This window comes from Necator americanus, chromosome III (genome assembly GCF_031761385.1).
Source record: "Necator americanus strain Aroian chromosome III, whole genome shotgun sequence".
Taxonomy (NCBI): domain Eukaryota; kingdom Metazoa; phylum Nematoda; class Chromadorea; order Rhabditida; family Ancylostomatidae; genus Necator; species Necator americanus.
The window spans coordinates 25228115-25251933 of NC_087373.1; the positions used below are offsets into that span (position 1 = coordinate 25228115).

Here is a 23819-nt window from a genome sequence, read left to right on the forward strand (position 1 = left end):
GTGCAGCTATACAAAGACGACATTTTAGGAGGCACTTGTTAGGTACAACCATTTCGAATGGAATACGAACTAGACCTATGTTGAAGCAGAGAAGAAGGACGAAAACTCAGAAGAATCCCTACAATGGATTCGTGCCTACTTCATGCGGAGGAAAGAATGGGGCATACGAGGAAGAGCTAACTGCGAAGGAACAGAGCGGAAAAGCCATCACATTATTCCAGGCGCAAACAGACGCTATAAAATAGACCGAGAAAGACTACGTGTTCATCCACCAGAAATCATGCGAGAAAAACCAAGAAACGGGACTGCCCTTCGCACCGAGAACGAAAACCCGCCGCACATCCTCCAAAAATTCCAAAATGTGGGCTGCAACGTAAACTGCGCCAACCATGCTCTCGGCACGCGTCCATCAACCCGGCAGACGCAAGCCAGGTGACTATAGCTCCTCTTTTGCCCTTATTTTTCCTACTATTTGGTTCGTCCATTACCTTTTCCTTGTAATTCTGATGAATGTCATTACTTGTAACAGGATGTCAGTACTAGCAAGGTTACGTTCCGGATCTTTCCTCCGTGTTCGTGATGGCGTCCGATATTTGTCTGCTGCACAACCTAGCGGTGAGGTTACCTTTATTATTTTTTACTTAGTTATTTATTGCGTTCAATGGCATAACGTGATAAGTACAGACATAAACAATTACAGTACACACGTAGTGAAAACACAGAAAGCGGGAGACAGAAGGTACACAGCTAGCAGCGATTGGCTTGTCTGATTCGGATGTAGTGGTGAAACAAAAGGAAGTCTGTGTTAAGATGTGCGATTTATAGACTTTTATTGTATGCCGTAATATGCTTTATTACACAAAGATCTCGTGATCATGGTGTGATTTTTTTTGGTAACTAGTTGCGCATTTCACTAGATCTGATAGCTTTCTGTTCTTGCTTCTTTTATCTCCGATTGGTACTGTTTTCTACAAGATTCTAATAGTTTTGCTTTTGAACCTGTAAGAAAGATCTCTTTCGGCACCTACCGTGAGGGTAATTTGAATGGCTCTTCGATCGGAGTTCTTCATGAAATGGATAAGAAGATAAGAAGTGGAGGCGAAGTCAAAATATAGCCCTCCTGTTCTTAGTTCTAACCGTGCTACTGGGGGAAGTTTCAGCTACTATATACCCTTTGTTGTATGAGATAGTAGTGCGATCGCATCTTTTTGATGCTGCTTCTGTTAAGAATTTCTTCATACTGAAAATCTCCAATGAGCAGATCATATTCCTTGTCAGTTGTCGATTCGTACTCCTGCTTTTTCACTGCTTTCAAAAGAAAAGAAACGCTAACGATGCGGAGACGTTACAGCTGAGATTTGTTTTGGAAGTTTGCTCTATAATTTTACGGCTTATTGCGAAAAGAAAAGTGTCCCACAAATAAAATTTTGATAAAATTGTGTATAGAGTCATTCGTTGAGTAGGATTTTCGGTCGGCGATGACTTGTACTATTTCGTTGTGGTGCATTTCATTTCATTTGTTCTACTTCACTGCAGCCATGCTTCTCCGTATAATTTTGTTAGAGAGACTGGTGTGATGAACAAGATGTTCTCTATGGAAAGAAAACAATTGAGTATAACTTCGGAAGAAGTGATCTATTTTCATTTGAACTTACCCTGCTTATTTTATAAACAACTTCGGGAAGGCAATCTACTTTCAGCTTATCAAGGACGCTGACCATTTTTTTCTTCGAAGTTTTTCCTCCTCTCCATCAACGATCTGTCAACACTCCATTCTGTTAACCCTGCAATGACAGTGACAGTGTTGTCCCTCCTTTTGGCTTCAACTTCATCACTCACCTCTCGCGTGGTCTTTGTCTTTTGGAGCAAGTACCATCCTTCTATTCGGTTCACCTTTTCTAGCGAAAATCTCGTTGATAATTTTGGCGCAAAAGGCAGTTTGGATGTCTGACTTGGGATTTGGCGTCATTTCGTAATTTTAAGCTTCATGACCGCAGACTCTCCCTTATTGCTGCCGTGCGCATGCTACAGTGATAGAGTGCGAACGCAAGTAGATCTGAGCATGGCATTAAATAGGCAACAATGGAGGGCTTACAACAGAGAAACGCGGAAAATGGGGCTCGAAACTGGAATGAAAACAACAAACACAGAAATTTATCATCACGGGCTAAGCCGAGGATGAACAAATGAAGGGGAAATATGAAGAATCAAAATTCTATGAATTAAACAAATAAATAGAAAAAAGCGCAGAAAAGGGATAAACAGTAGCTGGTGGCGAACGAAGACCAAGAATCGTGATTATGTCAATAAACGATCGTTCAGGATTACCACTGGATAAAGGCACGCCTGCCCCTCTTCCTTCCGAGGACAAACCGCTATCTCCTAAAGTGGCGGCTCTTGTCGAGGAAATAGTTAATTTAAGTCTGCTAGACGTATGTACCATTGGTGCTATTATTTTATCTTGTTTTTGATGAGTTTAAATTTCTTCAGTTCAGGTGGCTGATCTCAACAAAGCTCTGAAGAAGAGGCTGAACATTTCTGATCAGCCATTCATGCCTGCTGGTATGATGATGGCTGCTGTACAAAATGCTGCAGCAAATGGTGCCCCATCAGGTATTAGGATTAAGTTTTGATTTAAGACTCAGCTCATCTCTTAAGACGGTTAGATTTCAATTTTCAAATGGTAACTCACGAAAAACTTTTATGTATCCGTTTTGTTATCTTGCATTATATAAAACTTAAAGGTAGTTGTACTTTTGATCACCATTCCACGTAGCTCGTAAGATATGTATTGCTATTACCTTTTGCAAAAGTTGTTTGAGAAAGTATGAAAATTGAAACATTTCTTAGTGTGGTAGTGAATTAAGTTATTATCATATTCTTGTGTTTTAGATTGTTTGAGAATTAGATTTTATATCGAGATCGTGTACCTGAAACTGGAGTAAAAATAAAGGTCCTTCAGAAGCATCAAAAGAATCCGAATCCGATGTTCCACAGAAGATGACCTTCAGTGTTAAACTGACCAAATTCGATGACTCTAAGAAGATATCTCTCATCAAGGAGATCCGAACTCTTGTTCCGGGTCTGAATCTCGTTCAAGCGAAAAAGGTGCGCTTCTCCTTTGCCGAATTTGTTTACATGATTAGCTATTTATCTGTATTTGATTTCCAACCAAACACATTTTGCAGTTTGTGGAGACCGCTCCAGTCGTCGTAAAGGAAGACATGGGTAAGTCTGAAGCTGAGGAAATGAAGAATGCTCTTGAAAAAGTTGGAGCTACCATAGAGATTGTTTAGATATTAGATTTTAAGTGTTACACATTTATTGAATATATTATTACATGTTGTTTGCGTTATTTTGGTGAAAAGTTCGTAAGTTTTTGTTCACTAAGAAATTGACGTCTTAGTCCATCAAGCATTTCTGTTCTACTTTCTTTAGTGGACTGTGTGTCTAGATGTAGAATGACCGTAAACTATCTGTTCGCATTCTGATCATTTGCTCATGAAGCTGTTCCTGACGCTGTATAAACTTGACCTTTTTTTGTTGAACTTAATAAATTTGTTGTTGTTCATTTTTCTCGCCGTTATGCTTCATGTGGAGGTTATAGAAAGAAATCTACAGCCGGCGTAAAATGCGTTGTAAGACGAGGGCGCGGTGAAGGCCCGCGGTAAGAGCCCCCTCTATGGTATTCGTAAAACTACGCGGAACTTCTTTGTTTTTATGATTTTTCGGATTCTTTTCTGCATAAATAGGGCTACCCAGTCTTAACAAAGTCCATTTCCATTACATGTGCAAAATATCGACGTTTTATTTGAATCCTGAAGAGCTACTCCTTTCCTTGCTAACCTTGCGGCATAACTTCCTTCTTCAGAGCCCGGAAAGTTAAATGCATATGCAATGTATGCAATGTCAACATTCCAAATACCTAATCACAGCAAAATTTACCACTCAACAAGAAAGAAGTCTAAGATTCTGATCAGAGAATTAGAAAAAACCGTTAAGATACCCTAACAGTCGCTTGGTCGTGGTGCTAACGAGCCGTCGTGCAGAAGAATGTTCTCACCTTTCTTTTACCGTGTTTTTATCGTTTGTTTTGCCCTCCAGGATGCCTCTGAAATCTTAGTTTATAGCGATCCAGCTTCTACCTTTTTTCGAGTAGATGTGCATGACTAAAATTGTTGTAGTCATAGTTGTGGCATAATCCCAAAATCTTTCTTAGAAGAAGAAGAGTATGTGCAGTAATACAAAGGGCAGAAATCCAGTTCCTGAAAATTGCAGAACTAATATCTGAGATAAAACTAATGGGATGGAACTTCAATTAAACTAGTCACATTCGTGCCATACTATGCAAAAAAAAATGAAAAACAAGCAAAGCAAGGGGAAAAAAGGTCATGCAAAATTTCTGACTTACTGTTAAAGGAGCTCAGTCCAAGCCTTCAATGTGAAAAATTAGCGGATGGATCGCGTCTTCTCTACGCGTTTTACGCCGACTGTGCGCTTGTTGTGGATGGAAGGAATTTACGTGATGACCTCATAAAGTATAGAGGATAGGGTGTCTAAAATTAACCAATTTGCTGTCGATGGCCAGTTGATCTATGTCGGGTCATGACATGAAGCACGGTGTTTTTGCGTACGCGCCCGAAACGGCGCGGTGGAGGCAGCAGCTGGAACCGAGGTGGGACCATCGCTAACTGCAGCGATGGGTGATGCCAGCAAGGATCCCACTACGCTCCTAACCGCTACGCTCCACCGCAACGCCTCGAGAGAAGCTGCGTACGCAATTGCACTGACAAAAAACGTTGGTGTAAATTCGTTCACAAATAGACATGTTATAAATTAGCAGATAAAAACTCCCTATAAGGAATTCCCAAAGAACGTTTTGCAGCGATCACATATGCAATGTGTTGTTCCAAATGTTTCATTCAATTACTGAAACACTGAAGATGACCATTTTATTGGTTGTTGTCACAAGAACTAACTTCTCATTCGTGGGAAGCGGGAGGCGGTTGCGCCGGATTTTGATGAGTTTTCCCTTTCTTCTCCTCTCGGTTTAATGCTTTTTAGCCAAAGGACCAACATTCACTTTGAAACCTCGGAGTACCTCTCAGCAAATTTTACTTTGAAATTTCATAGACGCAAAATGAGGGGAAAAGATAAGAAATTTGGAGAAAAAATGATGGAAACCATCTCAGTATTTTGTTAGCATTATTCCTGCCTTGAACAGAAACTAAGCGGAAAAATGTTTAACAGTATGAGCACACTATCTGAATGCAAGTATATACGCATATACATATACGTAGATGAATCTTAGTCAGAATTACAGATTTTTGGAGAAAACAAATCAGAAGTAAACCTTAAGAAAACTTAAAGAGAGAATGTTTATTGGATACACAAGAAAATAGTTAATGATTAATGATCTAAGTAGACATAACATATTGGTTTATTCAAACACCTCAAACGCAAGCAACAGCGGCATTCTACAGTACTTCGTATAATTCAAATGCGTCACTGACAGATCTCAGTGACAAATGTCATTTGGCAGTGGAAGTGTTGTAATCAAACTGATTGCTATCGAATCTACCTCTGAGGTACTGCTTAGGTCCCGATTAGACCAAGTACAACCACTGAGATAGACCATGACAACGCTAGATCCAGAAGTCATGAGAATATGATTGGTATCCGAATACTTTTTATTTCGAGATCGTGGCTGCTTTGAAGATGAGTCCCACTATTTCTTCTCGTGGATGCTTGTGAAAAAATCCACCTTAGCTAGGGTGGGCATTGATTCTTATCTCAACCGCAACAATTCTCGATTCTTAATCAGTTGTTTAGTTTCACTCTTTCACAATCAACGAACCTCATCTTCTGGGAAGAAATTTACTACGCAGTTGCGCAACATTGTGGACCGAAGTTCAAAACAAATGCGGAAATGATGTCAACTCACCGTAATCCCCTGTGTAATCTGTTTTTAATAACGCCAATGTTGTCTGTTCTGTGAACATTTTGGTTTGCTCTAGGTTTGTTATGCATAAATTTTATGTCGGAATCTGCTTACCACCTCTAGTGTTCAGTTTCTTTGGAAATCTCATCGGGAGAAAGGATCTAAATCCAGTAAAGCATACGTATCCCAGATTGTTTGGATGGAAAATATTCTTCTTGCCGCAAACCTTTTCGTGTCAAAGCACATATCCAACATAGAACACTTGCTTTATAAACTCCTGATGGTAAAGTCGTGAAGGCCAATCTCGTGGGTGCAGAACTTTAGACACTGATCTACACTCACGATAAAACTCATAGTCCATTTCTTTTTACTCATGCTCGCCATTGATGAAATAAACATCGTTTTCCGTTTTCCTTTTCTTATGTGCTCTCCTTCTGAGACACAGGCGATTACTGTAGGCATGGCTGACGAAATGCGGCGAGAATCACAAATCTATATTGACTCGTTATCAGCGGAGGTTAGCGGCGTCGCACTTGCGAGAGCGAACTGAAAGGAATGAGCGAAGATCTACAAGGGGTCGAAAAAGAACAAGCCGTTGCAATCTCATTACGCGTAAACAAGCAAGTAATTCGACATTTACTTCGGTGAACGTGGATTTCTCAGTAACACAAACAAACAAAAAAAAAACAAAACAAAAAGAAAACATTTTTTCTTCGTGAGTGCTGCTTTAAAGTAGTTTCGCTGCAAATGCTGCACATTTGGTATGTGTTCTGCGTTGTTGCTCTCGTTTTTTTTTTCAACGAAAAATACATTTAACGGCATCGTAAACACACGCGGACATTTCCCATCTTTAATTAAAGGCAAAAAAAAACCGAGAAAGGTGTACGGTTCCTACCGAAAGCCGCAGATTCATAGCACTGTACTTTTCACTGCCTTCTTTTTTACTACTTTTTACTGCTTTTTTCTTACTCTTGTTAGCACTAATTCATCATATGGACTTTGTTTACGATTCTGTACATTGTTTACTAAAAGTTTCACATAATTATTGTTCTGTGTGCTTGACCCAATGTGTTTTCGTTGAAACACAACCTTTTAGATCCATCAACGAAAAAATCATTAGCAGTGAAGAATAATTGTCTGCAACTCTGTGTTAATCTGTCAGCTGCTTGTGTTGTGGATTTGAACGATTGAGTAAATCCAAATGTTGTTTACGGCTGATACAATAACAGTTTAAACTAGATAGAGTTGCAAAAAGAACTGATTTACAGAGCCTACGATTCAGAGTTTCAAGAAAGTATCTTCCAATGAGAAAGACAATTTGCAGAAACTCTTCTAATGGAAGGTGAGAGATGAACTTTCCAGAATTTCCAAGAAGAAAGTGGCAAACCGTGAGGGAAACGATTATTGTAGGCACTGTTCCAACTCCTGCAACTTCCCATTCGCGACCTTCCTGGGCGCTTCTAGTTTGAATTTGCTTCTGACTCTTGCCTTCGTTGGGGAGTACACCACGGGCGCTAGCTGCGGTTGTTAGTTGTGAATTTGGATGTCTAATTTCTCTTTCACGATGCCCCTGCTGTTTTAATATCCGTATTTGAAGTCTCATTGTTTACCGTTCTCTTGCTGTTTATTCCGTATTCACAATGTTTATACATTAGTGCTGATCTCGATTACAATCACACATATACATTGCGATATGTGCACAACAATCGATCGTAAACAGGAACAATGTTCTCGTCCAAAACAATTGTTATTCTCAGCATAAGTTCGATTGAAATGAAACCACTGATGCTTCTTTTGCCATCTGCCCCGTCCAATCTGGTAATTCTAAGACGTGAAAGTAGACAAAAAGACAAAATCCACTATAATCACCAGGAAAAGTATACAGTATGTTTGGGACAGCCATTCCTTCAATTTCTTCTGTTAGTGGCTTATTCAATGAAAAATTTCTGATTGTTTCTAATTGTAATAAAATAGTTAAGCGCATAGCATCGTCTACAAAGATAAAATTGTAAATTGTTTAAGAAGATAAAATGTAACCAAATTAGAAACAAGACGGCATATGTAGGTGAAAATCCTGGTGTGAAAGTGATAAATTATGACGCAAATACTAGAATTTGAAACTCGAATCTTTGGCGGGATATCGGCAGCAATGCAATCCTGAATTTCCCGCCAAATAATAACTTTCGCTTATCATTAGATGTGACCGTTTTCCTGAATTCTGTGTTTTGTTCGTTGGTGAATATAACTACTGCAGTAGGGATTTGTATCCATCATATGAACTTTTTATCCGCAAAGAAACTTTTATTCTATAGCAGTTTATCCGCGTCACGCGCACATATTTGTAAGACCATTATTCGGTTGGATAAATCATATTAGGTACAGGTCCTAAATATTTCCTCGAATACTTACAAGGCGATTTACTTCTCCATGATTCACTTCCGTAGCAGCTACATTCTGCCGTTTATAATTTACTTCTCGAAGCACATTCGTCATGGCAGTAACATCTGCTGTGAGTGCATGGACACTTATCATCTCGCCAAAATCCATTAACTGGAATTCGCACAGCGTAAAACGTATAAAACTTTGCACACTCGTCATATTTTTTCAAGGATTGTCTGCGAGATCTCACAGTAGATGAAATGCCGCTTTAGCCATATGTACCGTTCACTCTCCCCGTTATCCTTCGTATATATTAGCATGGATGAATGAATTGCACGACGTTATTGGATACGAAGACCCCGAAGAATAGGTGATATGATCCCGAAGAACGTGATACGATGAGTATCGCTTAAAGATGCCCTCTCAACTCTGAGAAAGTAGGCTGGCAACTGACCGTATTTGGGTATCCTTTGTGAAAGAGGTCATGTCTTTCTTTCCACATTTTTGGTCTGAAAAATCGAAACTCCTTGTTCAGACGGAAAAGAATGAAAAGCGTACGATCAATCATCAATGTTCCCCTTTCATTCGTCTGGAAGAGCGACGATCCGCCAGATGTTCAGCACATGCTTTGCTGTAGTAAAATAGCCACACACATAGGTTGTAGATCCGTCTCCTGACGCAAAGTCTGGTAACCATGCACAGTGCACAAGTGCGATGATGATGGAGAGGAAATGAAAATGGACAGCAATGGTGTTCGTTTCTGAGTTTTCTTCGCAATTGAAAGTGAACGCCACTATTTGTCGTCGTTCCTGCATCTTGAAGGCGCATCGTAACACAGTCGTGTGAAGTCGGCTCATCCCCTCAGCAGGCTCTCCACTTTTATTAAGGTCCCACTTCAAGGCAGCTTCTTTGATTTGTTGCAGAGTTGACTTTGTTTTCCACATTTTTATGTTGTAACGAGCCTATGTAGAGGTTGTTAGATGGATTCAAAGTTTCACTGTCTGCTATTGCGATGCTTTCTGGAGCGAACAGATTTGTCCGTGCAGATAAATCGGATAAGCTAAACATTCGACATGAATGTTGCTATGCGATGTACTACCAAATAGCTAGCTCGCTACCTCACATTCTTACTCTCTTTATTTCTTTCGGATCTATTCTCCCATCTTTCTTCTATTTTAAACCAGGCTTGCCGATTTCGCCATATGTTTCTGTTTTTCCGTATGTTTTAAATGAGACACACAATATTTCCAGAACCTTCATCACGACGATGACCAGATATTCCCCGCTGCCATCCGACGACGACTTCCACGAAGTTTTCAGCGCAGGTTTGTGAGGCGTTGTAGTATTAGGCGTCATATTCTCACCTGGAAGGCGTCGTGCACGGCGCATCTCTTTTGCTTGAGCTGCCAAGTATGCGTTTCTCGCCAAAGGTTGCCAAGCAATGGGCTATAGACGGAATAATCGCTTAACAAAGAAGGCTCCGAATAACACGACAAAAGAGCGACTGAGCAGCGAAATTCATGCGAATTGCCCCATGCGTCACCCATTCTGTTGTTCTCTTTTTCTCCGCTTCCCGTAATTCCTTAATTTTAGACCATACTTTAAGAAAACGAAAGTTTTGGGTTTAGATAGATCTGCTGCAAGAAGATCCTTGTCTACGTGGTTCTCGATATGAATATGATCATGTAGCTCCGATGTTTTCCGCTGATGTTTTCCCGTCACATCATCTACAAGTTCTGTTTACCGCTCCAAAAACGTTTTGCACGTTTGTTATTTCTGTTATGGTCGAGACACCTCGTGTTAACACTATACACAAGACCCTTTTTTTTTCTAAAAAAAATTTTTTTTTGTTGAAATATTCACTTGTTTCATTGGAAGTTTATTGAAGCGCTGTCGACTGAAGGCTAACTGGAAGATGATAGTTAGTGTCCTTTCAATTCAGAGTAATTTGGGGACACTTTGACTAGACTGAACTGGAATTGCTGCTTGTGAAATGAAATGAAAATATTTTTTCCAAAAAGAAGCAGCTTCCGACTTAAACAAGTTTCGAATAAGAACTGGCGCAGATAGGGCCATTAATCAGATTCTGCATGAGAGTGAAGAATTTTCCTAAGTACTCAGCTTTTGCTGACAGCTAACAGATGCGCACCTCCTTTCACTTTTGTTATTTCTGACAATGGGCTTGGCTTTCATATAGTAGTATTTATGTACCTCTGAAGCCGTACGTTTAGTCGTTCATTCATTCATTCATTCATTCATTCATTCATTCATTCATTCATTCATTCATTCATTCATTCATTCATTCATTCATTCATTCATTCATTCATTCATTCATTCATTCATTCATTCATTCATTCATTCATTCATTCATTCATTCATTCATTCATTCATTCATTCATTCATTCACTCATTCATTCACTCATTCATTCATTCATTCATTCGTTCGTTCATTCATTCATTCATTCTCTCATTCATTTTCTCATTCATTCATTCATTCATTCATTCATTCATTCATTCATTCATTCATTCATTCATTCATTCATTCATTCATTCATTCATTCATTCATTCATTCTCTCATTCATTCATTCTCTCATTCATTTTCTCATTCATACATCGCCTTATCATCTTTATCGGCTTACAGTGAAAAAAATAATGTACATATATGTACATATGAGCAATATCACTACAATACAACTAGAGGGAACGTGCGAAGTGTTAAAGCTGGTCTCGGATTTTTTTTCCTGGTTGGAGATATTGTGATTCTCAAAAAGATTGTGATTTGCGAAGATATTTAGTATTCCACACACCTGTCAATCTCAAACCATAATTCTGCTTTGTGGTGGCAGTAACAAGACCACAATCTACTTGCCCAGGATAGTTTCTAGCATCTCATATAGTACTGTATGAAGCATGTAGGAGTGGTAAGAGTTGTATACTGATAGTAGGCCTCTTCTTGCAACCCCTCGTCTCGTGTCAATTTTCTTTTGATCACGATAACAGTCCAACAGCTCAGGAGATATAGCATAACAGATTGACGATGGCAAAGATAGCCACGCGGGATATAACCGCTTTTCGGAATCAGGCCTCAAAGTTGGGTAATTAAACTGTCTTTCTAATGAGGTTCGTTTCACAGGGAACGAGACAGAAGACAGAGTTCTCAACGAATCTGTTCTTCTACAAGTCATAAAAGGTAAAAACGGTTGGTGTGAGATAGGAGGATTAACATTACCGTTTCTTCCCCTGTCAATGTATGCGAAGAGATTTATATACACAGACGAAATCCACTGATAAAGCTACGAAAACCACGCCATGAGAACTTCCAATAAGACATTCCAGTTTTTGAACGACGCTTAATTTCACTTCAGATCCATCCAAAAGAAGAGAATCCACAGAAGGAAATTGCAGTATCGAGAAAAGCCAGCTTCAGAACAACCAACTAAAAATCAAGAATATATATCTGAATTCTCTATAGATTTCTTTGAGATAGATTTCTAATACCTACAAGTTTGTGGTTTAGTGTGCTGCATTATGTAGATGCCGTATATGTGGTCGTGTTTCGAAAATGGATTCCAGAAATCTATCCAGGTATCGAGTATGGTGAGCAAAACAAATGCAAAGATGAATTGGCAGGATGCGGTTGTCGAATTTTGATCTTTCTTTGAAAGCATTTTACTCATAAATTCGAAGAAAAGAGAAAGTAAGCCCGTGCACCAGATGTTCTTTTTTGAAGGATGCCTGGAGAATCTATTCTCTCTCCAAATACTTAGATTCTCGGTATCTCCCGATTTTCGCTTCGGATCACTTGACTTTATCGTGCTGTGGTGAAAATTGGGTTTTCTTTGATTGATTTTCAATCCTCGAAATTTATGCGCCCTTTGTTTGGTCTTTATATTTTGTTTTTTTCTTCACTTTCTGCTTGCTCACCAATGAATCATGGGGAGTGAGTGACCCGATGGTGAGAATCTGATGAATGGAACGTTTGCTTAGACAGCACTCATTTCCACATTCACATCCATAGAAACGTTGTTAATAACTCAGCTTGTTTTTCGAGAAAATAAGTAAAAAAAAAACAAATATCGATAACAGCAAATTCGTTCTTTGTTCACCACCATTGTCCTAAATCTACACAATTTCTGTTGATTATATGTAAAAAAAAACATATCACTGCTCTTACCTTCGCATTTGCATCTGATGACAGTAACACTACAAAATGTTCTGCTCGATTTTACGACCTACTAAAAATCACTTTCTGTTTTTATGAAGTTGGAAAATATAAGAAGATTTGAGGAGGATCCAATCCAGAGGCTATTACATCAGGTTGAACAATTCGCAGTATCTAACTGTAATTTTCAGAAGCTCTGGAGAACTTTTGGAACAATTTTCTGGATTTCCATAAATGATAATAGAAGCAGTGTTTGATTTTCTTTGAATCAATCTTTTTAGCTTGACATTGAGCTTTGCAGTCAACCGATATTCATTTCTAAACTCCCCACTTGTGGTTTTCTAGTTCTCCCTAGTAAAATCAAATTTTTGGAAGCATGACAGTGCCCTTCAACTATGAGTGAAGGATTTTTCTGTAGTTTGAGAGTGTTCTGCACAAGTATGCGATCAAAAGTTTCTCTTTTACTTTTAAATGATGTTCCTGTTATTCTTCCTTCTGCAGTGTTATTTGCTACGCTCAAATGACACTTAGCAACCTTTCTGTTCATGCAGTAAAAGTTCTTCTTCTCGTCAACGATACGGTTTGTGGACCAAACAAACAGAAGAGCGAACAGAAGAACGTTTGTTGACAGCATCGGCGCGTATGCATAATTTTTGAGAGATTACAGGAATTCGCGATGACGACCTCGGTCAAGCAGCTAGAATTTTAGTTCTCCGCTCGACAAAACTTGTTACTGACATACCATAACCTACATAGCTACGTGCTTCCGCCGTGATTACACTGGGCTTTCTCGAAAGACAGAAAATCGAGACTTTTTTTCTAACTTTCGTCCGATTCCACTGCTCTTGCAGGTGGTTCCAATGACGTAATGAAGCACTTTGTGTCGTCCTCGAAGGCGGCGCTGCTCTGTCTCTATTGTCTAGCCCTTTTGATCCTCATGGCTGAATACTGGAAGTTTATGGGAGACTCAGAGACTAGGTGAGAATTTACATTTTTCTCAAAGCTTGTAATTTCCACTTTTCAAAAAAACCAGTACAGATCCTACTCCCAGTCTACGTGAATGCCGTCCATGATACTTTGCTTTAAAAAGACTTTTCAGTTTTAACCTTCCTGCAGAATGCGTAACGTTTTCTTTTTTTTTGAGAATTTTTTTTTCATGCGGAGATTTGAAAAGAAGGATTCCAGTAGTTCAGGTTTGGTAGGAGAGCGGTGTTCGTTCATAGGCAATGATCAGTTGTTATTCTTAGCTCTAACCTTTACCTCTGCAAGCTCAAAAACAAATTTCTTAATGTTATCTGCTTCTAAAAAACATGTACGTCAGTGAATCATTAGTCCAAAGTTTAAAATTTATTTAGCACATGAAAATAAGCGCACGTCTCATTGTCCCGTTCGTAGCAGTCATGAAAAAGATTTCATGGGAAAAAATCAGCTTAATTATCAATAGAGGAAAGTTGGGATGGAGGGAGGGGTTTGCATGTGAATAATAAATTGGTAGGCATGTGCATCGGTTGATAACCCAAGCTACTGTAGTTGAATTAAATTATAGATAAATCTCCGCGATTTTGAATCGCCCTCGAATAAATTTGGGCCCACCAAAGAGATTGATCAGCCCCAAACATTTTTATTCTTTATTGGGATTATTTGATTCCTCAAGAAGTCATCATGGGCGTCTAAGGCAAACACGAGTACAACTACTGTTTACGTGAATAAATTGAGGTCGAGAGGCACTAATTCTACTTTCCCTGAAGTGCCAATCTTGTGAAGAGCACATGTAGTTGGCTTTTTGAAGTGCTCAAGTCGTTGAATGCGATTGTCGTTTCTTGTGGGGCCCTCAACAGAACCGTCTACATTAACTGGGAATGGACCTACAAAGGTTTACGATCTTTTCAAAGTCGAGGACTTCAACACACAATTAGATTGTTGGGAGCATGTGACGTGACAAATTTTATCCTATTCACGGGTGTTTTTTTTGCAGAGGATGCTGGCGAAAAGTAAGCAATTACAGGTGTTTAAGAAGAAGTTCGATTTTATGACAGATAGACCTCATACTGACAGAAATTAGCACTCGACCAGTGATCCAGTGTTTATTTACCTTGACTAATCTGCTCAATCCAAGGAAAGGCTGGCAAGCAAAAGGCAAAAACTTCCCCCCAAATGCGAAAAACCTTTCAAGCAAGTAGAGTGATGCCCTGTTCACCCCACCGAGGCCTGTAAATGTGTCTTCAGCGTGATACATGGTTGGGAGAGAGGAATTAATTAGTTAACGTTTGAACTGTTTTTTTTTTTCATGAAGCTCGTGTCTGATGCCGTTTCACGTTTAATGATCTAACAGCCTTAATGTGGTATTAAGCGCCGCTTCACCACAAAAATACTGCTTTCTTTCAGCACTCTGCCCTCACCTTTGCAGTCTGTCCTCTATCACAACTACTGCGTCCACTACAACGTCATTGCTCCCGTCACCGCAAGTTTTGATCGGATTGGTCAGATACTGCACGTCAGTTCTGATGTGCTTGACCACAGGATTATTGAGCAGGTATCCTTGCGCCATCAGCGGAGAGAATATAACGCAAAAATGTCACTTTGTACTTAAACTTTAATGAACTTCTCATTTTGAAAAACCGTAATGTTGCTGCCACTGTTCACCTCCGCAGAAGTGAACGCTGAAAGAAGTTCTTTAGGTAACCAACTGGAATGCTCCCGTATCAATGACTGTAGTACTACGCTCAATAGACCAGTACGCTTGTATCGCGAATTTTGTGAGTTCTTATCGCAGATTTCAACATAACAGTTCATCCAACACTTTAAGCTGAGGCGTATCCGACGTGAATCTGCGGCTGTGGCGCAACATCTTCGTGCACATCTCATATTCTCAAAAGTATGGTCGGGGAACTGTACAATTCCGCAATCCGCACTCAGATCTTCAAAAGTTCGATGCGAAAAGGCTGCAACTACCGTGGAGCAAGTGGCACTCTATCCAGCCAATCTAGCAAGGAATGTTGCTCGTATGGTTGGTCGATTACGATGAAATAATCGTAAATTTCACGTTCGTCAAACTTTGATCCGTATGGAGATCATTGGGAAATCAAAAATAAGCACAAACAAATATTGATAAATTCAGTTGGCGTTCCTGAGGTGACCTGAAGCAGACCTTTGACCTTTGACCGGCTAAAGCCGGACTTCAGGCTTATTTTGATGTTTCATTTTGGTATTCGCTTCGCTTGCCTTCACCGATCAATAAGAAATAACAGAAATAACAGTAGTGACACTTTTTGGAAAATTATAATTGCTTTTTTCTACCAACGCCTTCTTCAATTTTTTTACCCGAAAATTTAAGCATAGACGAAAGATTTTATGGTTCTTCCCTAAACGCCCAGTTCTATATTTGGAGAGCAATCCAGCATAATTTTACATCTATGTTTCTCCCCACAATTTGGAAACATTATTCGAAGTATGAGTCTCCTCCGTTCTCAGCTATTAGCAAAGAATGACGTGCATGAACAATGTACATCATTCTTTGCTAATAGGTGAGAGCATGTAACATGAAATGACGTGAATATCACTATCGTAGTGACAAAAATAACGTTCTACGTCGGATCGCGTAAACTGTTGGCTACTACGTACTGTATTTAAGCAGCCGTTCGCACTTTGAAGAAAGGATGTTAGCAGTATCAGGAGAGATGCTGAGGAATAGATATGCGAATGGACCACAGAAACCCACTATACTGCCTTGGGACTCCCGCGCACCAATTCGACGCAGTGGAACCCGTCTCTCCTCATTCTATACCTTTCTGCCACCGGAACACCATTTCAACCCAGTGGGACCATCCCACCCCATTTTACAGCTATCTGGCTCCGGGGCACGAATTCGACGCCGCATTACCCGTCTCACCCAATTTTACCGCGTTGAGGTTCCGGCGCACCAAACCGACGCCATAGTGTTCATCTCCCTCTCTTTTTGGAATTTCTTGACTGAGACACATACATACACAGACGCACACACGTGACAGAGTAAACCCGTTATTATATGCTATATATATTATTATATACTTATATACCCGTTATTATATTGCAAATTTGGAAGTGTACATTAACATAAAAGTTTATTTACCCTAACTAACATATGAGAGAAACTAGCTTGCCTTATTAAAGCCAACATACATGGATTTACAGTTTAGGACAATGGTGAGAGTTTTGCAAGAGTTTTGCATCATTATGGAGTATTTTCGTGACACACACACACAAACACGCACACACACGGACTAAGCGCGTTATTATATAGCATGATACCAGTGAACAGAAAATTACAACAAACTTCCCCGTTTCAGTTCTCGGCAACAAAATACATCGTCATCACTGACTATGAACATCTCTTTAACGAAGGTGAGAATTCTATGTTCAAGTACAGATCTAAACGTTTCTAACCGGAGATCTCATTGTTTCAGCTTCTCGCTTCTTAACAAATATTTATTTGTTTAAAATATTCAATTTCCATAATTTTTCGATAGTCAGGTTCCCTGTACACAGGGTCCTCAGCCCGCCAGCATAAGTTCAAAAATCTTTCCATGGATTTTCACTCTCACTTTTCACTCTTTTTGATTGTTTTGGCCATTTTTTGAAAAGCTACTTCCCATATCCGTTTTGTGCGAAGTTCTAAACAACTGTTATATTTTACCACAAATTAACAGTTGTTTATATTCAAGGAAATATTGAAATATTTTCATGGATTTGGAGTATCATAAGCGAAAAGTTTAAACCTGAACCCCATTGAATATCCACTTTAGGTTTCGAGAATATCGTGCGACTGGTGGCCGAGAGTCGACTGAAGGAGAAACCACTTACTATGCTTGTCTACAGAATTTTTGAAATTGATGAAAAGGTCATCAAGTGGGTTATGCTTCCTATAAAAAAGAAGTTTAGCTGCACTACCTCTGCTACCGCTGTTCGTCGATTTGCTCAAGCGAGCTCCAGTAATAGTTCCATTTGCCTCGATTTCGCAAGGGTTAAGTGAGTTCTCTTTTCGCGGAGGACTCGAAGAGCATTGTATTTTTTAGAGGACTTTGTAAAGAAGTCTGACCATCAGATCGGCTGTGTTCCTGCGGTGTGTATGATATCTTTTATTTCTATTTATTCTTTACATGGTTGTCCATGTAATGAATATGAAGGGACTATACGTGGAACAAATAACACGCATATGTACAATAAGACGTGGGTAATCCGTTATAGGTGACTCAATACAAGCGAAGAAACCTGCAATTACTTGTTTGCTTAAGAAATCTGCTAACTGCTTTCTTAATTGCTGAAGGTTTAGTGGATGCGCGTACTTTTGTACGTAATTAAGTAGTCGGAGCAAGCTCTGCTAAAGGCGTCACCCCACGAATCTGGAGCGGTACGGATTTCCGGTGGAGTATTTGTATACGAGGTCGTAAATTATGGGGAGGAGGGTGATTCCGTTCATTTCTTCCTAATTGCTGTAGAAAACGGGCCGGAAGATACGGCTTCAAGCGTTCCGGCGCACTACTTTCTACAAGGAGTTCGATTGGAGCGCGCCAGCCCTGTGCGGCGCGCTCCAATCGAACTCCTTGTAGAATATCTTCCGGGCTGTTTTTTACGGCAATTAGGGAGAAATGGACGGAACCACACCCCTCCCCATAACCTACTATCCCGTATACGAATACTCCACCTGAAATCCGCACCACCTCAGATTCCTGGTATGCTGATTTTAAGGAAGTATATTGCCTCACTGACGACCTCGGGATAATAAAGTCAGCCCCGAATGCAGGACTAAGTCTTATCGATTTTTGGATTGAAAAGAAATCAGAGGTTTTCGGGGTAGTGTAAAATTGGAGGATTCTATGGGTATTCACCATTTCATTCTTGAATATGGTGTTGTTATATTCAATTCTCATAAGCTGGCAGCTATAGGGAGACTCGAAAAAGTAGAGAATAACTTCGCGAGAATACTCATGATCAGATCTTATGGATTAGATTACAATGCACTACCTGGTGCAATAAGCACGAACAAACTGTTATTCAGAACCTCTCTCCCTAAGACAGAGGAGAAACGACATCATTTTTTTACCATGGTTCATAAAATATTAGGTTAGGTCAAGTTATACTAAAAATCTGAAAATCTTTGATTCCTTCTCTGCGCAAAAAAAAGCATTATTGACACCTGGCCCTACGTTCACGACTGGTTTTATTATCTCGAGGTCGTCAGTGACGCGACACTTTCTTTAACAGGGCTGGCTCGGACTATTTAATTGTGTCCAAAAAGGTACCCACTCATATAGGCTTTCAGTATTTAAGAAAGCAGTAAGCAGAGCAGATTCCCTGAGCAAACGAGTAATTAAATGTTTCTCGGTTTGTATTGAGTAACGTATCGCTCTTTCCTCTTTAAGATCTCTTATCTCTTTGCAACGCCCTGCAAGGGCAGACGTGGGTTCTTGGTTGCTTGCTGCTCGTGCAGGCCCACGCTGGCGTATTAACGCAGGTGTCTCGTGAGACAGGAGTCTCTTGGTGCTTTCAAAATTCCTAGCATTCTTCGTGCAGTCGTGAAGATATTCAACGAACCGATAGTATTCCTCGTCGATGATGTTCATTGCGTTCGTATATGTTCGTGTATGTTCCCAAAAGCCGGCTAAGGTAGCGATGATATCCCAGTTAATGATAGTTCTGGAACTTCGCTCTCTAATCTTTGCGTCCTTTTCTTCTTTCCATGTAAAGAAAGATCTTCCTCGAAGGAGACGTTGGTTCTATCTCGTGCAGCACTTTGTCACATAAGCAACGTCCGTCAGGCGAAAGCTTGGACTAACAGTGATGTGGTCTTTTCCGTTAACTTCGGATTTCGATGGGCTCACTCAGAATGGTGAACTCGGAAAGCTTCTCTTCCTGCTCGTTCTTTTGCAGGCCGTGGGTCATGATGTGAAGTTCTTCTTCTTCAGGGGCTAATTTTGGCGTTGGGGTCACCACCAGCAGCTTCGTAAGAGATGCTGTGATCTCTGTAGAGCTCTAAGCCAGTGCATATAACATGAACTTCTTCTTTCTCTTAGCTGTGGATATTGGAATGTAAAAGGCGAAGATAGTCGAAGCATTCGTCAAACCACATCTTCTCATCCGTAGACTTTCAGTTCGAGTATCTGCTTTCTCGAAATAGTAGATGTTCTCTGCTATACTAGTGTTGCTGTGTTAGTGGTGGCGAAGAAACTAACTCCACCAACTCCTCTACTGTCGCAAGCTCCTACGGACAGTAGTTCTTCAGTTTTATATACGGCGTTTAGTGCGCGGCATGATCTCTTCTCGGTCAGTTCGATGACATCGAACTTAATATTCCTGCCTTGCATAATTAGATCTCCAATGGCCGCTTCCGATGTGAGCATACTTGCGTTGTATGTGCAGATAATCATACTAGCTATTTTCGATTTCGGCAGGCTAGATGACTCAACCCCTTCCTCCCTAGCGCTTGCGTACTAGGCTTACCTCCGAAGTTGGGAGATTTTTTCTGAGTACGTTCCATGCGATTAATTTCAAAATCCATGTGCAACTTGCAGGCCTCTACCTCATAGGACTGTGAGAGAGCGTCGCGTCTTTTCAAAGTGGACAATTGGAGCTTATTCGTTGTAAGCGCCTCTAGATCGCCTTCTCTGCACTTCCCTGCACTTGGTTGCAGACTTTTGACTTGAGCGAGATGCGGAATACAAACGTATTGTAAGTCAGTACTGGAAGTAAAAACAAATAGTCGGTTTCTTGGATCCACCTTCGTCGTAGGTAGCTGGTAGCTGGTAGTGGTTCGCAGTATGAAGACTCTGATTCGGCAGCTGGGACATGCCACGTAGCCCCGCAACCAACCGGCTCTGACCCATCTGAAGAGGTCGATCTGTGGAGAGTATAAATCGTGAAAAAGATAAAGACAACAAAAAAGGAGTCACATTGGACTGAGTGTTAGGAAATATTAAGTCTAGAGGAAGATGCTGTATGAGTACAATTTACCTGTAGGCTTGAAGAAATTGAAACTGTTCTGCTTCAGGATGCCGCGAGACAAAGCCGAACTGCAAAAGTTGTACAAGTCAGGAGATGCTGTGGTCTTCCATTCAAAATACTATCCAGGTAAAAACTGACGCTAGTCCTTACCAACCCAAAAAAACTTTGAATTTGTTCTCCAGCATATTGAGCGTAGAGAACGTGATCAACGTTTTTAGGTGCGCACGAAATTGATGGACTTTTAGACTGGTTCAATAAGAATGGTACCGACGGAGGACTTTTCGCAAAAGATAGAAGGTGAATTGTGTACGAATGCAGCCCAAATTCTTTTCTGCTTAAGTATTGTGCCTTGATTGTGTTCAACCGAGTACTCAGCCCCGTCTATAATGCAACGCATTTGCCATAACGAACACTTCTTTTGCGTCCGAGATACACTAACTCTTTTCACTGCGCTTTTCACATCCGTCCATCCATCATCCATCGTCCTCACTTTGAACACATGAATGTCTCCCCTCCTGCAATTCGTCGGAAACCAATTCGGACAAATCGCAGGAGAGGCATGGCGCAACGGTTGTGCATTGCAACAGAAGCCGTCGTAAAAAAAAATAGTTACGGGTCATCCGTTTACACTGATACATTGAGAGATAAACCACCTTCTTACCCATAATCTACGACTCGTATAGGCATTAAAACCTGTACCACTCCAGATTCGTGCGGTGATGCCTTTAAACAACTTTCCATTATCGTAGCTGGAGTTATGAGCCGGAGAAGAATCTTCTTCGACAGTCTGCTGACATTCATTAGAGGCAGCATACGTCCACGAAATTGTCCTAGTGAGAGAATCCACGGCAAAAGCCAGAGATAGATTTATAGTTTGCGGAATCAGAGGTGTTCCCGCCGCCTCTCCCTAATTGTCCTAAAGAAACGGCGTGAGACCGCTTTAGTTCCGACGAGGAACATCAGAACGCTCCTCTATCTATACGTTCTGTTTCCCTCAACAACCTACTCATTGGTTTCACCTAAAGTGAAAGAAACTCACTCGCTTTCTAACGCTGCGCAGCCGGATGCGGCGCGTGTACAAGAGGAGCGTTGGAACTGAAATCGTCGTGAGAAAGTCTTTCACGCTGTTTTTTAAAGAGAGAGATGAGCGGAATCACCGTTGATCAAGCAACCTGCGACCCCATATAGAGTTTGTCCATCGAAAATCCATACCACGTCGAATTCGTGGAGTGATGCCTTTAAGTCACACTAATCCCTTCTTATTGCTTTCCCACACTAGTCCTTCCCTCAAAATGGTGACTTTAGCATTCAAAAAGGAGAATAACTCTGCTATTGTGTGATTTTCGGGCAGCTAAGGCATAGCTTCACTAACCCGTCCATCGTCCCGCCGAAACCCCAATCACCACACTGAACTTGATGGTACCTCCCAGAAAAACTTATCTAGCTACTCACTAGCTAAAAGCATTTTTGCTGTAGTGGATAGTGTAGACGTAGTTTCACTTTCCTTCCAAAGAACGTTCAATTTGAGATACAACCGTGCAAACTGGGAGCCGCAATTCGTTTCTCTCTGGCGAATTCCATTTCATGATGAGATGTTTCCCTATCAACTAAGGGACAATACAGTACTGGTCAGTGAGCGCAACCGCACTTGCAACTAATCAAAGACCCTTTCACTCCTTTCAGAGATGGGAGATGTGTCGTGCAGAGTACGCAATAGATATTCTGGACGATGTGTTCATGTTCCACAAAGGGATCAAGCAGAAGTCGAACGATGGAAGGACATGGGCCATTCAGAAGCAGAATTCGAAGAAGTAATATCTCGCAATTATAAGTACATGTTCAGCCTTGAGAAGTGGTCATTTAAGGTTCGTGAAGGCATTGGAAATGTTCAAGGCTCGCATGGACAAAGAATACCCACGCACAAAAGAGAGCTGCCCTGAACCCCAACGATAGAGTAATTGGCTGAGCGGAAATCGGTGTTCTACTGTTCGCAGAACAGCTTCCAGACACGGAATTGAAGTGGCGCGTTGAAAATGGATCGCTGATCAAGGAACTTTTGCAGTCAACAAATTTTGAACTCAGTGAACTTTAGAAATAGGTGCTAGTATTTCTTTATTTCTTCGTCTTTCATTTCGTTTGTTTCAATAAATTAATAAAGTAAATTGTTATGTTCAGAACATAAATGTTATCCTGGAAATTAAAGTGTCTTAGTCATGTGAAATGAGACTTTCATTGAAGTCGAAAGAAAGACCACTTTCTTTAACTCGAATGCGCTCACGATGCTCCTTACGTGTTAAACGTAACGTCCTCCCTCTTCTTCGAATTCATCCAGTTTGGGTAGCGCTTAGACTTGTTCCATCATTTTTGCCATTCAGACACTTGCAATAAGTTGCCTTCTTCGAATGTCATGCGCAAAATACACGATCTGAAAAGTTCGCATGTTCCAAATCTGAACTCCGTCGTAATAGAGGTTTTCTTGAAAGATGGTCACTTCGACATCTTTTACATCTGAAATCTATGCATAACCAGGGACCGTACCAGGGTCAAGCGTGCGTTGAGAATTTCTTAACAGGGGGATCGTAAGAGGGGTGTCAGAGCAGGTGACTTGGCAGAGCAGAGGGGGGAGGGTCGTAAGGCTTGACAGAAGAGGAGAGAGCAAGGAGGAAAATACGATGAGATAGAAGTCGATTTTAAATACAATACACATATATTAAGGGATGCGAAATGTTAGAAAAATGGATGGCGTGAGGTATTTTTTAAAGATTTCGCTGGTATAATTCCACACCTCTTGGTCCGTGCCCAGCTCGAGAAAATACTAAACAAAGAAGGACATTGAAATTATTATAAATACGAGGGGTCGTGAGCGCGAAGACAAGAAAAGAGTGTAAATTATACAATGCGTTCTTAACAAACCCTTGGAATCAAAACGAGTGATTATCTGATATACACAGTCAGTGGTCAATTTGAGAACAAACCATCAAATAACGAATTAAATATAGCGCATTATAAATAATATAATGTGAAAGTAATGAAATAGAAAGCAAAGTGCTTTAACTGCACGTGACTAAATAAAAATTTAAAGAATTTAACATGCTGTTATTACCATCAAATCTAAGCGTTACAAAGTTTTGTGTTATTATTTTACTTTCAAGAAATAGAACTAACTGGTATTGGCATTGAACTAACTGGTAACTTGGTATTGGGTGCTAAGAGGCAGTAGGAGACAAACTTCATTTCTTTCACTGCTCGATTATTGCTTCGAAACTCCTTCATTACAACCAATAAAATGTATTACATACTCGACGAAAAGCAAGAGGCAATAACAGTATTTGAAGGTGCAATGTGATGTGCCGATGTTT

At 40.4% G+C, this 23819-nt stretch overlaps 2 protein-coding genes across 3 annotated transcripts; both read left to right on the forward strand.

Annotated features, from left to right (window-relative positions):
• Window positions 1-142: 142 nt before the first annotated feature.
• RB195_010876 (uncharacterized protein) lies at window positions 143-3296 on the forward strand (the record flags this gene model as incomplete). 2 transcript variants are annotated; one of them, XM_064192053.1, is made up of 6 exons in its annotated part: window positions 143-432; window positions 530-615; window positions 2323-2432; window positions 2496-2613; window positions 2963-3108; window positions 3189-3296. In XM_064192053.1, 6 exons carry the CDS (start codon window positions 143-145, stop codon window positions 3294-3296), a joined length of 858 nt encoding a protein of 285 aa, XP_064049636.1. The 2 variants fall into 2 exon arrangements, with proteins under 2 accessions (XP_064049636.1, XP_013308594.1); XM_013453140.1 differs by lacking the exon at window positions 143-432 and having other exon boundaries at window positions 507-615.
• A 6291-nt stretch (window positions 3297-9587) lies between these two features.
• RB195_010877 (uncharacterized protein) lies at window positions 9588-22413 on the forward strand (the record flags this gene model as incomplete). Its single annotated transcript, XM_064192054.1, has 12 exons — window positions 9588-9645; window positions 13335-13461; window positions 14869-15016; window positions 15162-15239; window positions 15290-15490; window positions 16809-16863; window positions 17265-17367; window positions 20507-20586; window positions 20679-20757; window positions 21989-22088; window positions 22144-22271; window positions 22326-22413. 12 exons carry the CDS (start codon window positions 9588-9590, stop codon window positions 22411-22413), a joined length of 1245 nt encoding a protein of 414 aa, XP_064049637.1.
• Window positions 22414-23819: the final 1406 nt, after the last annotated feature.